The sequence below is a fragment of the Dendrobates tinctorius genome, unplaced genomic scaffold, assembly GCF_039654945.1.
Source record: "Dendrobates tinctorius isolate UK_male_01 unplaced genomic scaffold, ASM3965494v1 ptg000155l, whole genome shotgun sequence".
Lineage (NCBI taxonomy): Eukaryota > Metazoa > Chordata > Amphibia > Anura > Dendrobatidae > Dendrobates > Dendrobates tinctorius.
In genome coordinates this window covers 21,726,220-21,742,941 of record NW_027361822.1, presented here as the reverse complement: position 1 = coordinate 21,742,941, position 16,722 = coordinate 21,726,220, and the positions used below count along the sequence as shown (strand labels likewise).

The 16,722-nt window shown below is 43.8% G+C and overlaps 1 protein-coding gene across 1 annotated transcript in view; it reads right to left on the bottom strand.

Moving 5' to 3' along the window:
• The window catches only part of LOC141051015 (uncharacterized), a 149,202-nt gene extending 132,882 nt beyond the window's left edge, over nucleotides 1-16,320 (bottom strand). The window contains exons 1-3 of the mRNA XM_073547802.1: nucleotides 16,074-16,320; nucleotides 8,515-8,661; nucleotides 8,206-8,385 (exon numbers count right to left, since the gene is read on the bottom strand). Of these exons, the coding sequence (XP_073403903.1) occupies nucleotides 8,206-8,385; nucleotides 8,515-8,661; nucleotides 16,074-16,100 (354 nt within the window). The 5' untranslated portion in view covers nucleotides 16,101-16,320. The remainder of the gene's footprint in view (nucleotides 1-8,205; nucleotides 8,386-8,514; nucleotides 8,662-16,073) is intronic.
• Between the last annotated feature and the right edge of the window lie 402 nt (nucleotides 16,321-16,722).

Sequence of the window (16,722 nt, the reverse complement as noted above, 5' to 3'; positions counted from 1 at the left end):
TTTGAAACTGTACAACTGTAAAGGGCTGCGGAATATGTTGGCGCTATGTAAATAAAGATTATTACCTATGGGACACATTACAGGTATGAGGAGCTATTTATAAAAGTCGCTATTTCAGCGTTACTAGGGGTCAGAAAAAGAAGAGCCACCTTCACAGACTGCAGCCTTAGTGTTGCTGAAGGTGGCTCTTTAACTGAAAAATGCCCTGGGGGGGGTGACAGGTTCCCTTGAATGATGTTGCTACTTGCAACTGCTTTTCCGCATCTGCGTCGGTTGACTCTTAGCAATGATAAGTTTTAAACAGAACTGATCATAGCAGTACATTCTTACGAACATGGATGTATACAAACCACATGTCTCTTCAAACTGGGAAATTCATTAATGCCCATGTAATGTTTCAACCTTAGACACCGAGACTGATTTATATACACCACATAGGAGCCACCAAGACTGGTGTATATACTGTGCTACACATAGGAGACACAGAGAATGCTGTATATACTGTAAGACGGTCACTGGTAAAATACTGGAGGGGAGATATGTGCCACTCAGAATGTTAGCCTCAGTGATGAACCTGGAAAAAAGCTCCGGCTTACTAAATGCTGAGGGGGTTAATCGGCCATATTAAGCACTGGGTTTTTGTGAACAGTAAAGAGTGGGTGGGAGGCTCTTCCCCATATCTCCACCCCAAGGGTCTGGTCCAGAAAGTAAATACAGATCCTCTGGACACATTCAGTGTGTCTGGAGAGGAGAACTCCAGAGCTGTCCTCGTGTTAAAGAGAACAGAACCTTGCTTTGTTCCTCTGAGCGGGTGGATCCCCACAGCCACACAGAGCGTACTGTCTGCCATTTTTTGCATTCCCGTTATACCAGAAGGGCCGTGTTTGTTTTACTAATTATGGATTGGTTTATGCAATACAATTTTATTAAACCAGTTGAAAACTTAAACAAAGCATTCCAGTGTCTACCTCTTTTTTTTTTTCAATCAGATCATTTTTATTGTAAAAGATATCAAAATAAATTCACATTTTAATTTTGTTTTTAGAAACAATCAAAACTAAATAAAAAACAAAGAAAATAAGTTACTGCAAACCAAATAAAAAATGGTTCATATTAACATTCATCGTAGGTATTATCAATCGCTTACTACAATTTACATACGTGAATACTGTGTCTACTTCTTTAAAAAGTTAAATAAGTCGATCTACCACTGTTAAGGATATTATTTAATTATGAAGATATTCAAAATGTACGCTTTACTGAATATGTATAAGAATCACAGATATTACTTAAAATGTGTACATGCTCTAAGTCATTCCTGTCAACAGGTTATACAACACTCAAGTGGACTCTTATATAATGGTGTGATCCACGGAGCTAATCAAGAATGAATAATACTGAATAAGCCTGTACCAAGGTGTACCAGTCCCCACTCCTCTCATCTCGATCAAAGATCGACATGCTACGTGCCAGACTAGATGTTAGCTTGACCTAATCCATTAACCATTAGTGTAATATGGATAATGACATGTGGGCGACAGAAATCAGCAATGACTAGCAGTAAGGGTGAGATAAGACAATGAGGTAACATGGTAAAGCCTCTTATTTTTCCTATAAATTATTGTACATTTCAACCAATAAACCAGAATTCATTTGAGACACAACTTATTGTCCACGTCCTGTGATTTCTCCGGCCGTAAACCTCCTATATAATTTGTCGGCAGACAACTAAGGCAAGAACACACGCATTTTGTGTGCCCTAACACCACAATACATTACACAGCAGACACTGAGACTTGTGCATATACATCACAAAGGATACACTGGGACTGGTGTATTTACAACACACAGGAGAAACTGAGTATTTGATACACTGCCGATTTTGAAAGTTTTCCCAACTACAAATAATGGCGAGGTCTGTAATTTTATCGTAGGTAAACTTAAACTGTGAGAGACAGAATCTTAAAAATATCCAGAAAATCAAATTGTATGATTTTTACATAATTAATTTGCATTTTATTGCATGAAATAAGTATTTGATACAATAGAAAAACAGAACTTAATATTTGGTGCAGAAACCTTTGTTTGCATTTACAAAAGTCAGACGTTTCCTGTAGTTCTTGACCAATTTTGCACACGCTGCACCAGGGATTTTGTCCCACTCCTCCATACAGATCTTCTCAAGAACTTTCAGGTTTCGGGGTTGTCGCTAAGTAACATTGCCTTTCAGCTCCCTCCAAAGATTTTCTGTTGGGTTTAGGTCTGGAAGCTGGCTAGGCCATTCCAGGACTTTGAAATGCTTCTTGCGGAGCCACTCCTTCGATGCCCTGATTGTGTGTTTTGGGTCACTGCAATGCTGAAAGACCCATCCAAGACTCATCTTCAATGCTCTTACTGAGGGAAGGAGGTTGTTGAACAAAATATCGTGATACATGACCCAATACATCCTCCCTTCAATATGATACTGTTGTTCTGTCCGTTTGCAGAAAAGCAACCCCAGAGTATGATGTTTCCCCCACCTTGCTTCATGGTTGGGACGTGTTCTTGGGGTTGTACTCATCCTTCTTGTTTCTCCAAACACAATGAGTGGAGTTGATACAAAAAAAGTTCTATTTTGGTCTCGATTGACCACATGACCATGCCTTCTCTGGATCATCAAGATGGTCAATGGTGAACTTCAAATGGGCCTGGACATGTTCTGGTGTGAGCAGGGGGACCACGAGTGCTCTGGAGGATTTTAAGGTATGAGCAGGGGGACCATGAGTGCTCTGCAGGATTTTAATCCATGACGGCGCAGTGTGTAACTATTGCTAATGTTTGAGACAGTGGTCCCAGATCTCTTCACATCATTGACCAGGTGCTACCATGTTGTTCTGGGCGGATTCCTGACCTTTCTCAGAATCATTCTTACCCCACGAGGCAAAATCTTGCAAGGAACCCCTGACTGAGAGTCATCTAGTGTTTCCTTCATTATCTAATAATTCTGCCAACAGTTGTTGCCTCCTCACCAAGCTGCTTGCCTATTGTCCTGGTGCACTTACACAGCTATTTGGTCTTTGCCCTGGTGGAGAGGTTGAAGTATGATCGAGTGTGTGGACAGGTGTCTTTTATATAGGTAACGAGTCAAAACAGGTGTAATTAATACAGGTATTGAGTGCAGAGTAGGACGGCTTCTTAATTCTGGCTGGTTGGTACAGTGAAGGAAATAATTATTTGATCCCTTGCTGATTTTGTAAGTTTGCCCACTGTCAAAGACATGAACAGTCTATAATTTTAAGGGTAGGTTAATTTTAACATTGATAATATATTAAAAATAAAATCCAGAAAATCATACTGTATTGAAATTATATAAATGTATTTGCATTTTGCAGTGAGAAATAAGTATTTGATCCCTCTGGTAAACAAGACTTAATACATGGTGGCAAAACCCTTGTTGGCAAGCACTGCAGTTAGACATTTTTTCTAGTTGATGATGAGGTTTGTGCACATGTCAGGAGGAATTGTGGTCCACTCCTCTTTGCAGATCATCTCTAAATCATTGAGATTTTGAGGCTGTTACCTGGCATCTCTGAGCTTCAACTCCCTCCATAAGTTTTCTATGGGATTAAGGTCTGGAGACTAGCTAGGCCACTCCATCACCTTAATGTGCTTCTTTTTGAGCCACTACTTTGTTGCCTTAGCTGTATGTTTTGGGTCATTGTCTTGCTAGAAGACCCATCTGTTGTGAGTTCATTTTCCCCTTCATTACTGAGGCCCGAGGAACTCCCTCTTCTGGTAAAGAAAGGTAGTGAGCCTGATTATCAAACACCTGAGGCTGATGATGATGACTGGCTGAGTGGAGTTACTGACTGGATATAAGGCTGCCGACGCCCTTCTGCCCTGCGGGTGATTTCTCTGTGGGATCCTTGGAGACCCGTCTGAATTCCTGCTCCTCTAAAGCTAAGTTTGCTGCTCGGCCTTTTGCTTTGGTGCTTTGTCTTTGTTTTGCTTTGTTTTTCTGGATTTCTGCCATTCCCTGCTGGGGTGTGCTGAATTCATTTAGCTCTGTCTTCTGAAAATACCTGAGTGCTGATTTAGTTTTTGAAGCCTAGCTGCTTCAGGGCCTTTTTCATATCAGCTTGTTGGCTTATGTCTTTGATAGGGTTTTGGCAGATTGCAGACAGCAGCCTTCCTGTCCTTTCCTATCTAGGTAGTTTTGGGCCCCGTCTTTGCTCAATCTATCTTTCTGTCTGTGTTAGTATTTTCATCTTGCTTCACCGTCATTATATGTTGGGGGCTGCCTATTGCTTTGGGGTCTGCTCTGGGGCAGTTTAGATTTCCCCTTTCTTTCTTTAGGCCTATGTAATTCTCCGGATGTGATCGAGGGGTCTAGGGCATCGTAGGAACCCCCCACGGCTACTGCTAGTTGTGTTGATAGGTTCAGGGGTCTGCAATCTGATAGTTGCCAACTTCTCTGGTTTTCTGGACTTAGCTTGTATTTCTGCTTTTGCCTCCTACGGTGACTCATTCATAACACCCATCCATGACCCATTTTTAATGAACGGGTAGAGAGAAGGAGGTTGTCACTCAGGATTTTAAGGTAAATGGCTCCATCCATTCTCTCATTGATGCGATGAAGTAGTCCTGTGCCCTTAGCAGAGAAACACCCCAAAACATAATGTTTCCACCTCCATGCTTGACAGTGGGGACGGTGTTCTTTGGGTCATAGGAAGCATTTCTCTTCCTCCAAAAACAGCGAGTTGAGTTAATGCCAAAGAGCTCAATTTTTTTTTCTCATCTGACCACAGCACCTTCTCCCAAACACTCACAGAATCATTCAGATGTTCATTGGCACACTTCAGATAGGCCTGCACATGTGCTTTCTTGAGCAGGGGACCTTGTGGGCACTGCAGGATTTTAAACTTTTACAGTGTAATGTGTTACCAATGGTTTTCTTGGTGACTGTGGTCCCAGCTGCCTTAAGATCATTAACAAGTTCCCCTGTGTAGTTTTTGGTTGATCTCTCACCTTCCTCATGATCAAGGATAGCTCACGAGGTGAGATTTTGCATGGTGCCCCAGATCGATATCGACTGTCATTTTGTATTTCTTCCATTTTCTTACTATTGCACTAAGAGTTGTCTCCTTCTCACCCAGTGCCTTACGTATGGTTTTGTAGCCCATTCCAGCTTTGTGCAGGTCTATGATCTTGTCCCTGACATCCACAGAAAGCGCTTTGGTCTTGCCCAAGTTGTAGAGGTTAGAGTCTGATGGATTAATTGAGTCTGTGAACAGGAGCCTTTTATAAGTGTGACTATGTAAGACAGCGGTCTTTAATGCAGGTAACGAGTTGATTAAGAGCTTCTAACTGGTCTGTAGGAGCCAGAACTTTTAATGGTTGGTAGGGGATCAAATACTTATTTGTCACTGCAAAATGTGAATAAATTTAAATAATTTATACAATGTGATTTTCTGAATTTTATTTTTGATATTCTAACTCTCAATGTTAAAATTAACCTACCCTTAAAATTATAGGCTGTTCATGTCTTTGTCAGTGGGCAAACTTACAAAATCAGCAAGGGATCAAATAATTATTTCTTTCACTGTATTTACAAATTGATAAAAATAGGCCACTACTAAGCACCACAAACAAGAAGAAGACTTGTTTGGGCCAAGCAACACAATGACTGGACATTGTATCAGAAGAAATCTGCACTGTGATTTTTGGAGTCAAAATGTGAGTTTTTGGTGCCAGCATTCATGTTGAGTAGAACATTTTTAAATGTGTGTTGCCCACCGTGAAGCATGGAGGGTGAGATAAAGTCGTATGGGCATGCTTTGCTGGTGACATTGTAGGTAACTTATTAAAAATTTAAGGCACACTTACCAAGCATGACTGCCGTAGTGTTCTACTGAGACCGCCATACAAACAGGTTTGCACTTAGTGATACCATAATTTGTGTTGCAACAGGACTATGACCCAAAACTTTCCAGGCGTTGTAAAAGCTATGTGACCAAGAACAGGAGGTATAGAGACAACATCAGATGACAGAACCACCACAATCACCAATACTCAACACAACTCAGTTGGTTTGAGATGAATTAGACACAGCGACATAGAGTGAAGGGCAAAGCATCCAACAAGTTCTCTGAATCTCCAGGAACTCCTTCAATACTGTTGTAAAACCATTTCAGGTGATGACTGATGAAGCTGCTTGTAAGAATGACAAGGGGATATAAAATTGGCATCAAAGGAAAAAAGGGGGGTGGTACTTTGAGAAATTTAATGTTTAATACACATTCTGATTTGTTTCACATGTTTTTCTTTACACCTTGTTTCCATTTGTTTTCCTTTGTGGTTTCCATTAAAATTAAGGAAAAGCATTGCATGAACAGGTGCCCAAACTTTGACTGGTACTGTAGGCCTCTCGGTCACTTTAAAAATTATCTAGTCTCAAGAAAAATGCTGTTTAAATTTCCTATAATGAAGACTATTCATATGAAAACTTGCTGCTAAACTTTTAAGTCTTCTAACATCATATAAAAAAATTGGCTAAAGTAAAAATATGGTGAAAGTTATTTATTAACTAACTAAGAAATCAAAGGTTAGTAATTTCCAATTATTCTAAACAAAAAGAACAGTGCGTCACAGTAAAAACAAACCAATCTTGTATAGCAGACATGAGAAATATGGCCTTCTTAGGACCACAAGGCTATGTTGTGTGGCACAACTAACTGTTTTAAGGGCATAACAATTTGAACTTTGATCATTTCCAATTCTTCTAAATCTGTAGCAAATTTCAGATATTTTCATAAATAAACACATCATTTTCATAAATCAACCAAAAATATAACGTGTCACAAAAAAACCCAAGCAATCTCATATGGCAGATTTGAGAAATAGGGTCTAGTTAGGACCACCAAAACTGGATGCCAAGGGAAGGGGTTAAATCAGAATATTGGGCATTAAGTACTGTAGACAACAATAATACACTGATCACATTCATCCCCGACAGCTTTCATCATGAGTGATTTAGTAACTAGTGGTGAAACATCCCTGGAGTATGTGGCTTGGTGGCCCTTGGACATCTAAACTATCTTAAAGGCCAAATCTTTCTGTCAGTAAAGCTTCTTGAAAACATATTAGACATTTACAGAAAACTCCATGACATAGTCAAAAGCTAATATACCGTATGTTGAATTTAGGTCTCAGACATTAGGCAGAGACAAGGGAAACAATTTTTAAAAGTCTACTTGGAATTGCAGATTCACAAAGGAAAGGCAGGCCAATCACACCACAAACATATCCTACACAGCAAACCTCTAGAAAAAAAGATGTAGTAAAAAAACAAATGCCATTTTATGTCCCTACCAAGAAGTAGGGACACATGAGCAGTGCCCAAAGTAATAATGACAGTTTTGGATAGAGGAGTATGCAGTGGTCTAGTGGCAGTATGGCACTTCATTGCGATATGGTGGGACATCACCGCCAACAAAGCAGCCACAACCAGTGACTGAGAAGAATCTGTGACTTCTCTGCATTTAGTGATTACTACTCACCTGGGTAGTCACATGTAGGAATCTCCTCTTTATACTGCTCATCACCCGTCACGTATATCTCTGTAATATCGGTCAGATCTACACCCTGAAATAAATATTGTACAAGTTACAGACAGATGGAGAAGTCACATCTGTGATCAGCTCTAATCCTGCCATCTCCACCGTTCTCATTACACAAGTATAAAACATATAATACTGGTGGATAAAACAAGACTAAGCACAAGACCTTCACAGCCGTCTACACATCATAGGGGAGATCTCATGACACCTTCTCTCCATCTACCTGATGATCCTGAGGAACATTGGGATTTTCTGGTTTACAGTCCTGTAGAAAAAGAGGACAGGGACATCTCTCTGGTGTTGTCCTCTCACTGGATAGAACTGGAGGAAACACATACAGGGACTGAATTCTTTACATACAGATAATTATAGGCCATATGTATTTCGTCCTGTCTATTACCTGCTGATGTGAGGGGCTGGGGAACCTCCATCATGACGTCCTTGCCCTGATCTTCTTGTCCTTTTAAATACTCCCATTCCTCCATGGAGAAATAGACGGCGACATCCTCACACCTCATAGGAACCTGACACATACAGTGATACCGTCATCCCCCCGATCCCTTCATAATGTTACTGTATTATGTCCCAGCATTCCCAGCAGTGTCACCTCTCCAGTGAGCAGCTCAGTCATCTTGTAGGTGAGTTCTAGGACCTTCTGGTCATTGATGTCTTCATTTATCAAGGTGTGAGGTGGAGTCCCCAAGTTTGGGCTCAGGGGTCTTCCCCATCCCTCAAGCACAGGGGCCTGACAGCGCTCACTAGAGGTCTTCTTCACTACTGTGTAATCCTGGTTATGGAGAGACACATTAATAAATCTCTCTACAGACATTTCCAGAGTCCTCACCTCTCCAGTTCTGTCCATCTGTTATTCCCATAGATATGAGTGATGTAATGTGACGTCATCAGAATCTCTCACCTCTCCAGTAAGCCAGAAAAGAATCTCTAGGGTGAGGTGTAATATCCTCTCCGCCATCTTGTCCCTCTCCCTATCCATCCTTAATGGGTCAATCAAGAAAATTCTCTTATGAAGATCTCCACTGAAAGGATCCAATATTGTAGGGACCTGAATGGGAAGAAGATGAGCCAATGTAACATCATAAAGGATCCTATGGAATAATACAATTACTGGAGAAAATGAAGTTAATATATACTGATGAGCAAAAGCGTAAAGTTGTGACCTTTTGACTTTCAGGCTCCATATTTCACCCTCCACTACTGCTTACAACATGTGACTACCATCATTTTATATAGACAATCATCTTGGCCATCTCATACATAAATTGGACCTACAACTCTTTTGCATATAATTAGTTATGCAGATTATTGTCTTGTCACTGTAATTTTTCTTCCTGTATAGCACAAAGTACAATCTGTTCTCACATTTCTTAATTGCTGAATGTGCTATCAGGTTGATTCACAAGAGAAAGGTCACTGGTTCGAATCAAGGGGCAGCCATGAAGAAGATTTCCCAAGAAAAGAGAAACAGCATCATCTAGCTTTTCGATAGTGGTCTTTCGGCCAAGAAAATTGGCAATCTGCATCATTGCTGCAGGGTGTAACCTCGATAACCGAGATATATTTAAGTGTAGTAAAAGATTATTTCATTACTGGTAGCAAATAAGGAAATTTGCTCACCTTGTGCTGTTGCGCAAATAGGCACAACTCTAAAGCCCCTGTCACACATAGCGACGCACCAGCGATCCCGACAACGATATGACCTGGTGTGTCGCTACATGATCGCTGGAGAGCTGTCAAACAGGCAGGTCTCACCAGCGATCAGGACCAGTGACGATGTGGGTAACAAGAGCGCGCGTCGCTTAGTTACTCGCTGTGTACCTTGGAAACCAGCATGCTCGCGCTGGGAGCTGATAACCAAGGAACACAGCGGGTAACTAAGCGACACGCGCTCTTGTTACCTTTACCTTGGATACCAGCTCCCAGCTTCTGCTTACAGCGCTGAGAGCTCAGTGATCGTTGGTCTCCCGCTGCCACACGCAGCGATGCGTGCTGGCCAGCAGGAGACCAACTATCAAAAAAAGGCCCAGGACATTCTTGCACGATCAGCAATACCCGGCGGGGGGGCCGATTGCTGATAGGTGTTACACACAGCAAGATCGCTGTTGCGTCACAAAACTTGTGACTCAGCAGCGCTCTCGCTAGCGATCTCGCTGTATGTAACGGGGGCTTAAGAACCAACCAGGGGAGGTAATCTGCTGGATCTGGTTCTGTGAAATAAATCTACAGGTCAGGGAGCATTTGGGATGCAGTGACCATAATATGGTAAATTTCAATGTAATTTTCAGGCTGTATGCACACGTAGCGTTTTTTGCGATTTTGCAGCAAAAACAAGAAAAAGCATCCCTTGCAATCCCATGGCATTCTGCACATGCTGTGCTAATGTTGCAGCATGCCCATTCTTTTTGCGGAATAGTGGCGATTCCGCACCCATAGGAATGCATCATTAAAAAAATATTGCAACCTAACCACAGAAAACTAATAAATAAGGTGTACAAAAGCACATCATGATTATCAGATATTATTACATCATTGATAGGAACTAAGATGACGATGATGTCCAGAGAGTTTCATTGATAGTCCACATGAAATATGCGTCCACATAGCGGGGAATGATGGCAGAATCTCTAAGATAATTCATTACTGTTTAAATAAAAGAAAGACACACAAAATTAAAAACATATAAAAAGTGATTGTTGTTCTAAGCTGTTCATTGAGCTCTGCAGGAACCATGGTATCCAATGTCACAATCCAGCGACACTCCTTCTGCGTGAGGATACGGATACTGTCGCCACCACGGATCCCCATCTTAACATGATCTATTCCCCTACTTTTTAATTCATTCGAATTCACTCCCTATCCCATGTATACCTACCCCATTGTGCAGGATTCTCTGTTACCTGGCATTCTCGGCCTATGAACAAATATCTCTATGTTTCGTATATGCTGCATTATATGTCTGTATTTTAATATTTATATGATTGAATTAAAGACTCCTTTAATATCCAGCATTACCGGTATTATCGTGTTGATTGCTCCAATGTTTTGGTGTTCACTACCATGCAGTAAGCCTGAAATCAGTAGTGTGCAAAATTTTTGAGGGCATTATAATAGATGTCCTGCAGAGATATATTGCAGAGAATAATATAACTGACTACCAGCATGGATTCAGTGAGGGTAGAACAGGCTGCCACGAGAGGTGGCGAGTTCTCCTTCAATGGAAATATTCAAACAGAGGCTGGACAGACATCTGACTGGGATGATTTAGTGAATCCTGCTTTGAGCAGGGGGTCGGACCAGATGACCCAGGAGGTCCCTTCCAACCCTACCATTCTATGAACAGCCTTATACTGAAGCTCCATACACAGGGACTGGGGGAAACTATATGCAGATGGGTAAGGTTGGCTAAATCACAGGAAACAAAGAGTCATCATAAATGGTACGTTCTCTAAATGGGACACAGTCAGCAGTGGGGACCGCAGGGATCTGTACTAGGACCGATTCTTTTTAACCTCTTTATTTATGACATTGTGGATGGGATTGAGAGTAAAGTGTCAGTCTTTGCTGACAACACCAAGCTATGTAGGATACTAAAATCTGTCCTTGACATTACAACTTTGCAAAACGGTCTGGATAAGATGTCTGAATAGGAAACAGTTGGCAAATGAGGTTTATTGTAGATAAATGTAAAGTAATGAACCCAGGACGGAGCAATGCTATTGCTGCATATACATTAAATGGGACCATACTTGAGCTTACAGAAGAAGGACTTGCGTATTCTGGTTACAAGTAAGCTGAGCAGCAGCACTCAATGTCAAGCAGCAGCCACAAAAGCAAGCAAGATTTTAGGGTGTCTAAAAAGAGAGAGAAATTCCCGCAATCCCAACGTATTGTTACCCCTTTATAAATCGCTCTTGAGGCCACATCTAAAATATGGGATCCAGTTTTGCGCTCCACATTTAAAAAAGTCATTCAGAACTTAGAGTCAGTTCAAAGGTGGGCAACTAGATTATTACAAGGGATGGAAGGCCTCACATGATGAGAGGTTGAAAAAGTTGGACTTGTTTTAGCTTAGGAAAAAGACACCTCAGAGGAGATCTCATTTACAAGTATACCGTATTTTGTGGATTATAAGACGCACCGGATTATAAGACACACCCCAACTTTTGAGAAGAAAAATAGGAAAAAAATATTTTTTTAATAACATGGTGGTGCTTCTTATAATCCATGCGTCATACTGCTTACCAGGGGTGGTGGCTGCGGTGAAGCAGGTTCCCAGAGTCGCTGCTAGCGGAGGCGGGAGTGGGGCGATGCTGCGGACCCCAGACTGGGAGAAAGGGTGTTCGGATGTGCCATGCTGCGGGAGCTCGGTGGTACGGGGGCTTCGCCAACATTTTGTGAAAGCCCGGAGCCCCCACACTTCCATGGTTAACTATGAGGTGGACTCCGGGAATATGGCTGCCGGGGCTGCACTTGCGCAGATGGAGATCTCATCTCCCAAGATCTCCATTTGGGTATGTGCTGCCCCAGCAGTGTATAGAGAATACATTTTATTGAATATCTTAAAATAGAAAAGTGAAGTGTCAGGAAAATGGTGAAGACACAAAATGTTAAAGAGCATGCAGGTAGTCAATACTCCATAGAAGTACAGGGGTGCATATATTGCACCACAAGTTACATACATATTGCAGGGAAATAACACAAGTTGTAAGGTATAAAGGGAGGGGTTTAACCAAACACTGTGTGACCTTCAGGTATAAAGCCAAAGTAGATGATGTTAAGTCCAATAGGACTTAGAGAGGCTCACATATAATCAGTGATGGATGCCAACGGGCAAAGAAAAGCACCCAACCTGTGAAGTGAAGATGGCTATATAAGGCAGCAAGAGTAACTCACCCATAGAGTATGTCAGTGCTTGTGTGCACCCTGATGAGCTCCAACACATTTTATGTTGGCTTCTTCATGGGATAGGCCCTTTTGAAGAAGCCGATGCGAAACATCAAGATTAGCGAAGAAATGGTTCAATGCCAATGAAGTAGAGCTGGATTTGCCCCCACTTTCCCCAGACCTCAACCCAATCGAATACTTGTGGGTAGAGTTGTAGAAAAAACTGTATAAATACCCAAGTGAGTTGACCTGTATGCACCAAGTTTCGGAACGTGTAGAAGAGATCTGGGCTCAGATTTCAGCCCACACATGCTTGCATATTGTTGGAGTGGGTGGTCTGAAGCCGGAAACTCCAGGAGTGGACCCTCTGGACCGTGGCACTGAGGGGCCCCGGGCGAACTGCCAGGTGGAACCGACCCCTATACAGGGACCGTTAGGAGCAGGCCCAGGGGTTCGAGTACCACGGTAGCTGGTACCGAGAGGGGCGGCTCAGGATGGACCGGAGTAGGACTGTGGGACTGAAGTATAGATGACAGAACAGAGCTGGAACCAGGAGGCAGGAATGGAGTAAGACAATAGACTGGAACGAGGAGGGATGACAGGAGTAGGAACACAGGAGAAAAGATGGGAAGAGGACGGAAGGATTGAAGCAGGATGGAACTGGAACACCGGAGGCAGGACTGAAGTAGGATGGCAGGACTGGAGCAGGATGGAACAGGAACACCGGTGGCAGGATTGGAGTAGGACGGCAGGACTGGAGCAGGATGGAACAGAACACCGAGGGCAGGACTGGAGTAGGACGGCAGGACTGGAGCAGGACGGCAGGACTGGAGCAGGATGGAACAGGAACACCGAAGGCAGGACTGAGAGGCTGTTGCAGGAAACAGGCGAGGATGGGAGTACCGGGGTGCAGAGAGCACAATAGGGTAAGGCAGAGTACGGGACCTGAATACAGCGCACGGCCAGGCAGAGCCACAGCAGACCAAGCCAGGAAGCACAACAATAATCAGGCACCTCCCATAGGGGGAGGTAGCCTGATATAGCACATGACCGCTACAGCTTCCGAGTCAGGTCCTCTAGCCTGATAGCACATGACCACTACAGCTTCCGGGTCAGGTCCTCCTTTACCATAGAGAGGACTGACCTGGAGACTGAACAGACAGGAGCGCGCAAGCGAATACACGGCATGGGGGAGATGGAAACCTGAGTACGAGAAGTGCGCATGCGCACCCGATGGGACCCCCCGGAGCGGGCGCGGCTCCGTCGGGACCAAAGTCCCGCCTCCAGGTGAGCGCAGCGTGACACATATGATCTACAGCATGCTCAGAAGGAATCAGGTAGTGTTGAAAATCAAAAGGCGGATTTACAAAATACTAAAAAAAAATTAAAATTTAGATTTTTAGCAGCAAAACAATAACAATGCAGTGACATGACAAGAGTCTGCATAACTAATCATATGCTACATTTTTGCAACTTGCAAGTCCAATTTATGTATGTGATATCCAAGATGATCGTCTATAAAATGATGGTAGTCTCACGTTCAAAGCAGAAGAGGATGGTGAGATATGGCGCCTGAAAGTCAAAACATTGTTCTCCTTTTTCCTCATTAGTGTATGAGGAGCCATAACGTGTAGATGTTGAATTGTCTCCTCTCATATGGACAGGAACACTGGTTGAATATCTTATTAGGACAGCTCCTCTATGATCTCAACCACTGCTATGCTCATCACTGCTTCAGCCATTGCTTGTCTGTATGGATCACGTTTGTCAGGACTGAGCAGGAAATACAGAGACTGAGGTACCGTTACACATAGCGACGCTCCAGCGATCCCGACAACGATACAACCTGGTAAGGATCGCTGGTACGTCGCTACATGGTCGCTAGTAAGCTGTCAAACAGGCAGATCTACTCAACGACACAGCAGTGATCCGGCGGTCGTTGGGACCTTGTCACACAAAAGCTATTCTGATGACTCAGACCTCGATAGGCGTGCGTCAACGAGGTCGCTCCTCATTGTTATGGCGTCAAACACAGCGATGCATGCTGGCCAGCAGGACACCAACTATCAAAAAATGGCCCAGGACATTCGAGCACGATCAGCGATATCGCAGAGGGGGGCCGGTCGCCGCTATGTGTCACACGTAGCGAGATCGCTGGCGAGGTCGCTGTTGCGGCACAAAACCTGTGACGTTTCATCGATCTCGCTAACGATCTCGCTATGCCCTAGTACCCTTTACAGTGGCCTTTATGTCTTACCCCCCAGCTTATCAGATCCTACCAGAGGTGAGGTCCAATAGACTACATGTCAGTCATAACGACACGTTAGATAATAAAACACTACATAAGTAGTGCAGTGTATCAGCTTAGGCTACTTTCACACATCAGTTTTTTGCCGTCAGGCAGGATCCGGCTATTTTTAGAAAAAACGGATCCGGCATAAATTTTGGAGAACTGTAGAAACGGATCCGTTTTTCTGCTGGATCCGTCTAGCAGGTTATATCTGTTTCCTGGGGGCTGGCCAATTGGATCTGAGCATGCGCAGACTTAAAAAAACGGATCCGGTGGCTGGATCCGTCTTTTTCTGGATTCGGCGCATTCCAGCGCCCATAGACTTTCATTGTAGCAAAAAGCCGGAAGCGTCGGATCCGGCGCTTCCGGCTTTTTCGCCGTAGACAAAAAACGTTACAGTAGCCGTTTTTTCCAGACGCCGGAATGAGACAAGTTGCCGGATCCGGCAAAAAACGGATGAAACGCAATGCCATCCGGCGCTAATGCAAGTCAATGGGGAAAAACTGGATCCGGCATTGCATTTTGCCGGATCCGGTTTTACAAAAAAAAGCCGGATTGCGCCTGACGGCAAAAAACTGATGTGTGAAAGAGGCCTAAGCAATCAAAAGATCACATGTTCAAGCTCTATTAAGGAACTAATTGATATTGTAAATAGAATGTCTAAGGGAACTTATGGCTATGGGCACAGAGCGTGAGTGGGGGAATGACAGGACTGAGAGTACATTATACCGAGAGGGGGGCTGCGAAAGGGCGCCGTACTGAGTCATATGTGGCACCTTACTTTTAGTGATGAGCGACACTCATATATATATACTCGTGTATATATATTTATACTCGTTGCTCCGGTATCGTCTGAGTATTTTGGCTTGCTCGGAGATTTAGTTTTCGTCGTCTCAGCTGTATGATTTGCGACTGCTGGACAGCCTGAATACATGTGTGGGGATTGCCTGTTTGTTAGGGAATTCCCACATGTATTCAGCCTGTCTACAAGTCGCAAATCATACAGCTGAGACGACGAAATCTAAATCTCCGAGCACGCCAAAATACTCAGACGATACCGGAGCAACGAGTATAAATATATATACACGAGTATATATATATGAGTGTCGCTCATCACTACTTACTTCCTGCTTTCCATAGTTGGGTCATATGTATCTATCAGAGGAAAAGATACAAAAATGTTTTGACTCTTAGAAAGCGGCAACAAAAAGCACCAAAACAGTCTCAGCAGTGAAGGGGTTACTGCCCCCTGCTCCCAGTAATGGGGAATCTCCAGCACCTACCTCCACCTGCAGAGCCGCACTCCACATATATGGCTGCTCTGTGCGCACAGGACCTGGGATGAGGTCACAGGAGGGGAGGAGTCAGGGGTCACATGATCAGGGGCCTCAGTGTATGCAGGACTGCTGTGCTGGTTGTCATTGGTGCTGGATGAGGGGAAGTTTCTGTGTGGGGTCAGGAGGGGTTTACAGGGGGGATGTAGCAGAGCCGCGTGTGTACAGGGTGTACGGAGCAGAGCCGTGTGTGTACGGAGCAGAGCCGTGTGTGTATGAGGTGTACGGAGCGGAGCCATGTGTATGAGGTGTACGGAGCGGAGCCGTGTGTGTACGAGGCGTACGGAGCAGAGCCGTGTGTGTATGAGGTGTACGGAGCGGAGCCATGTGTATGAGGTGTACGGAGCGGAGCCGTGTGTGTACGAGGCGTACGGAGCAGAGCCGTGTGTGTATGAGGTGTACGGAGCGGAGCCGTGTGTGTACGAGGCGTACGGAGCAGAGCCGTGTGTGTATGAGGTGTACGGAGCAGAGCCGTGTGTGTACGAGGTGTACGGAGCGGGGCCATGTGTGTATGAGGTGTTTGGAGCGGAGCCGTGTGTACGAGGTGTACGGAGCAGAGCCGTGTGTGTACGGAGCAGAGCCGTGTGTGTACGAGGTG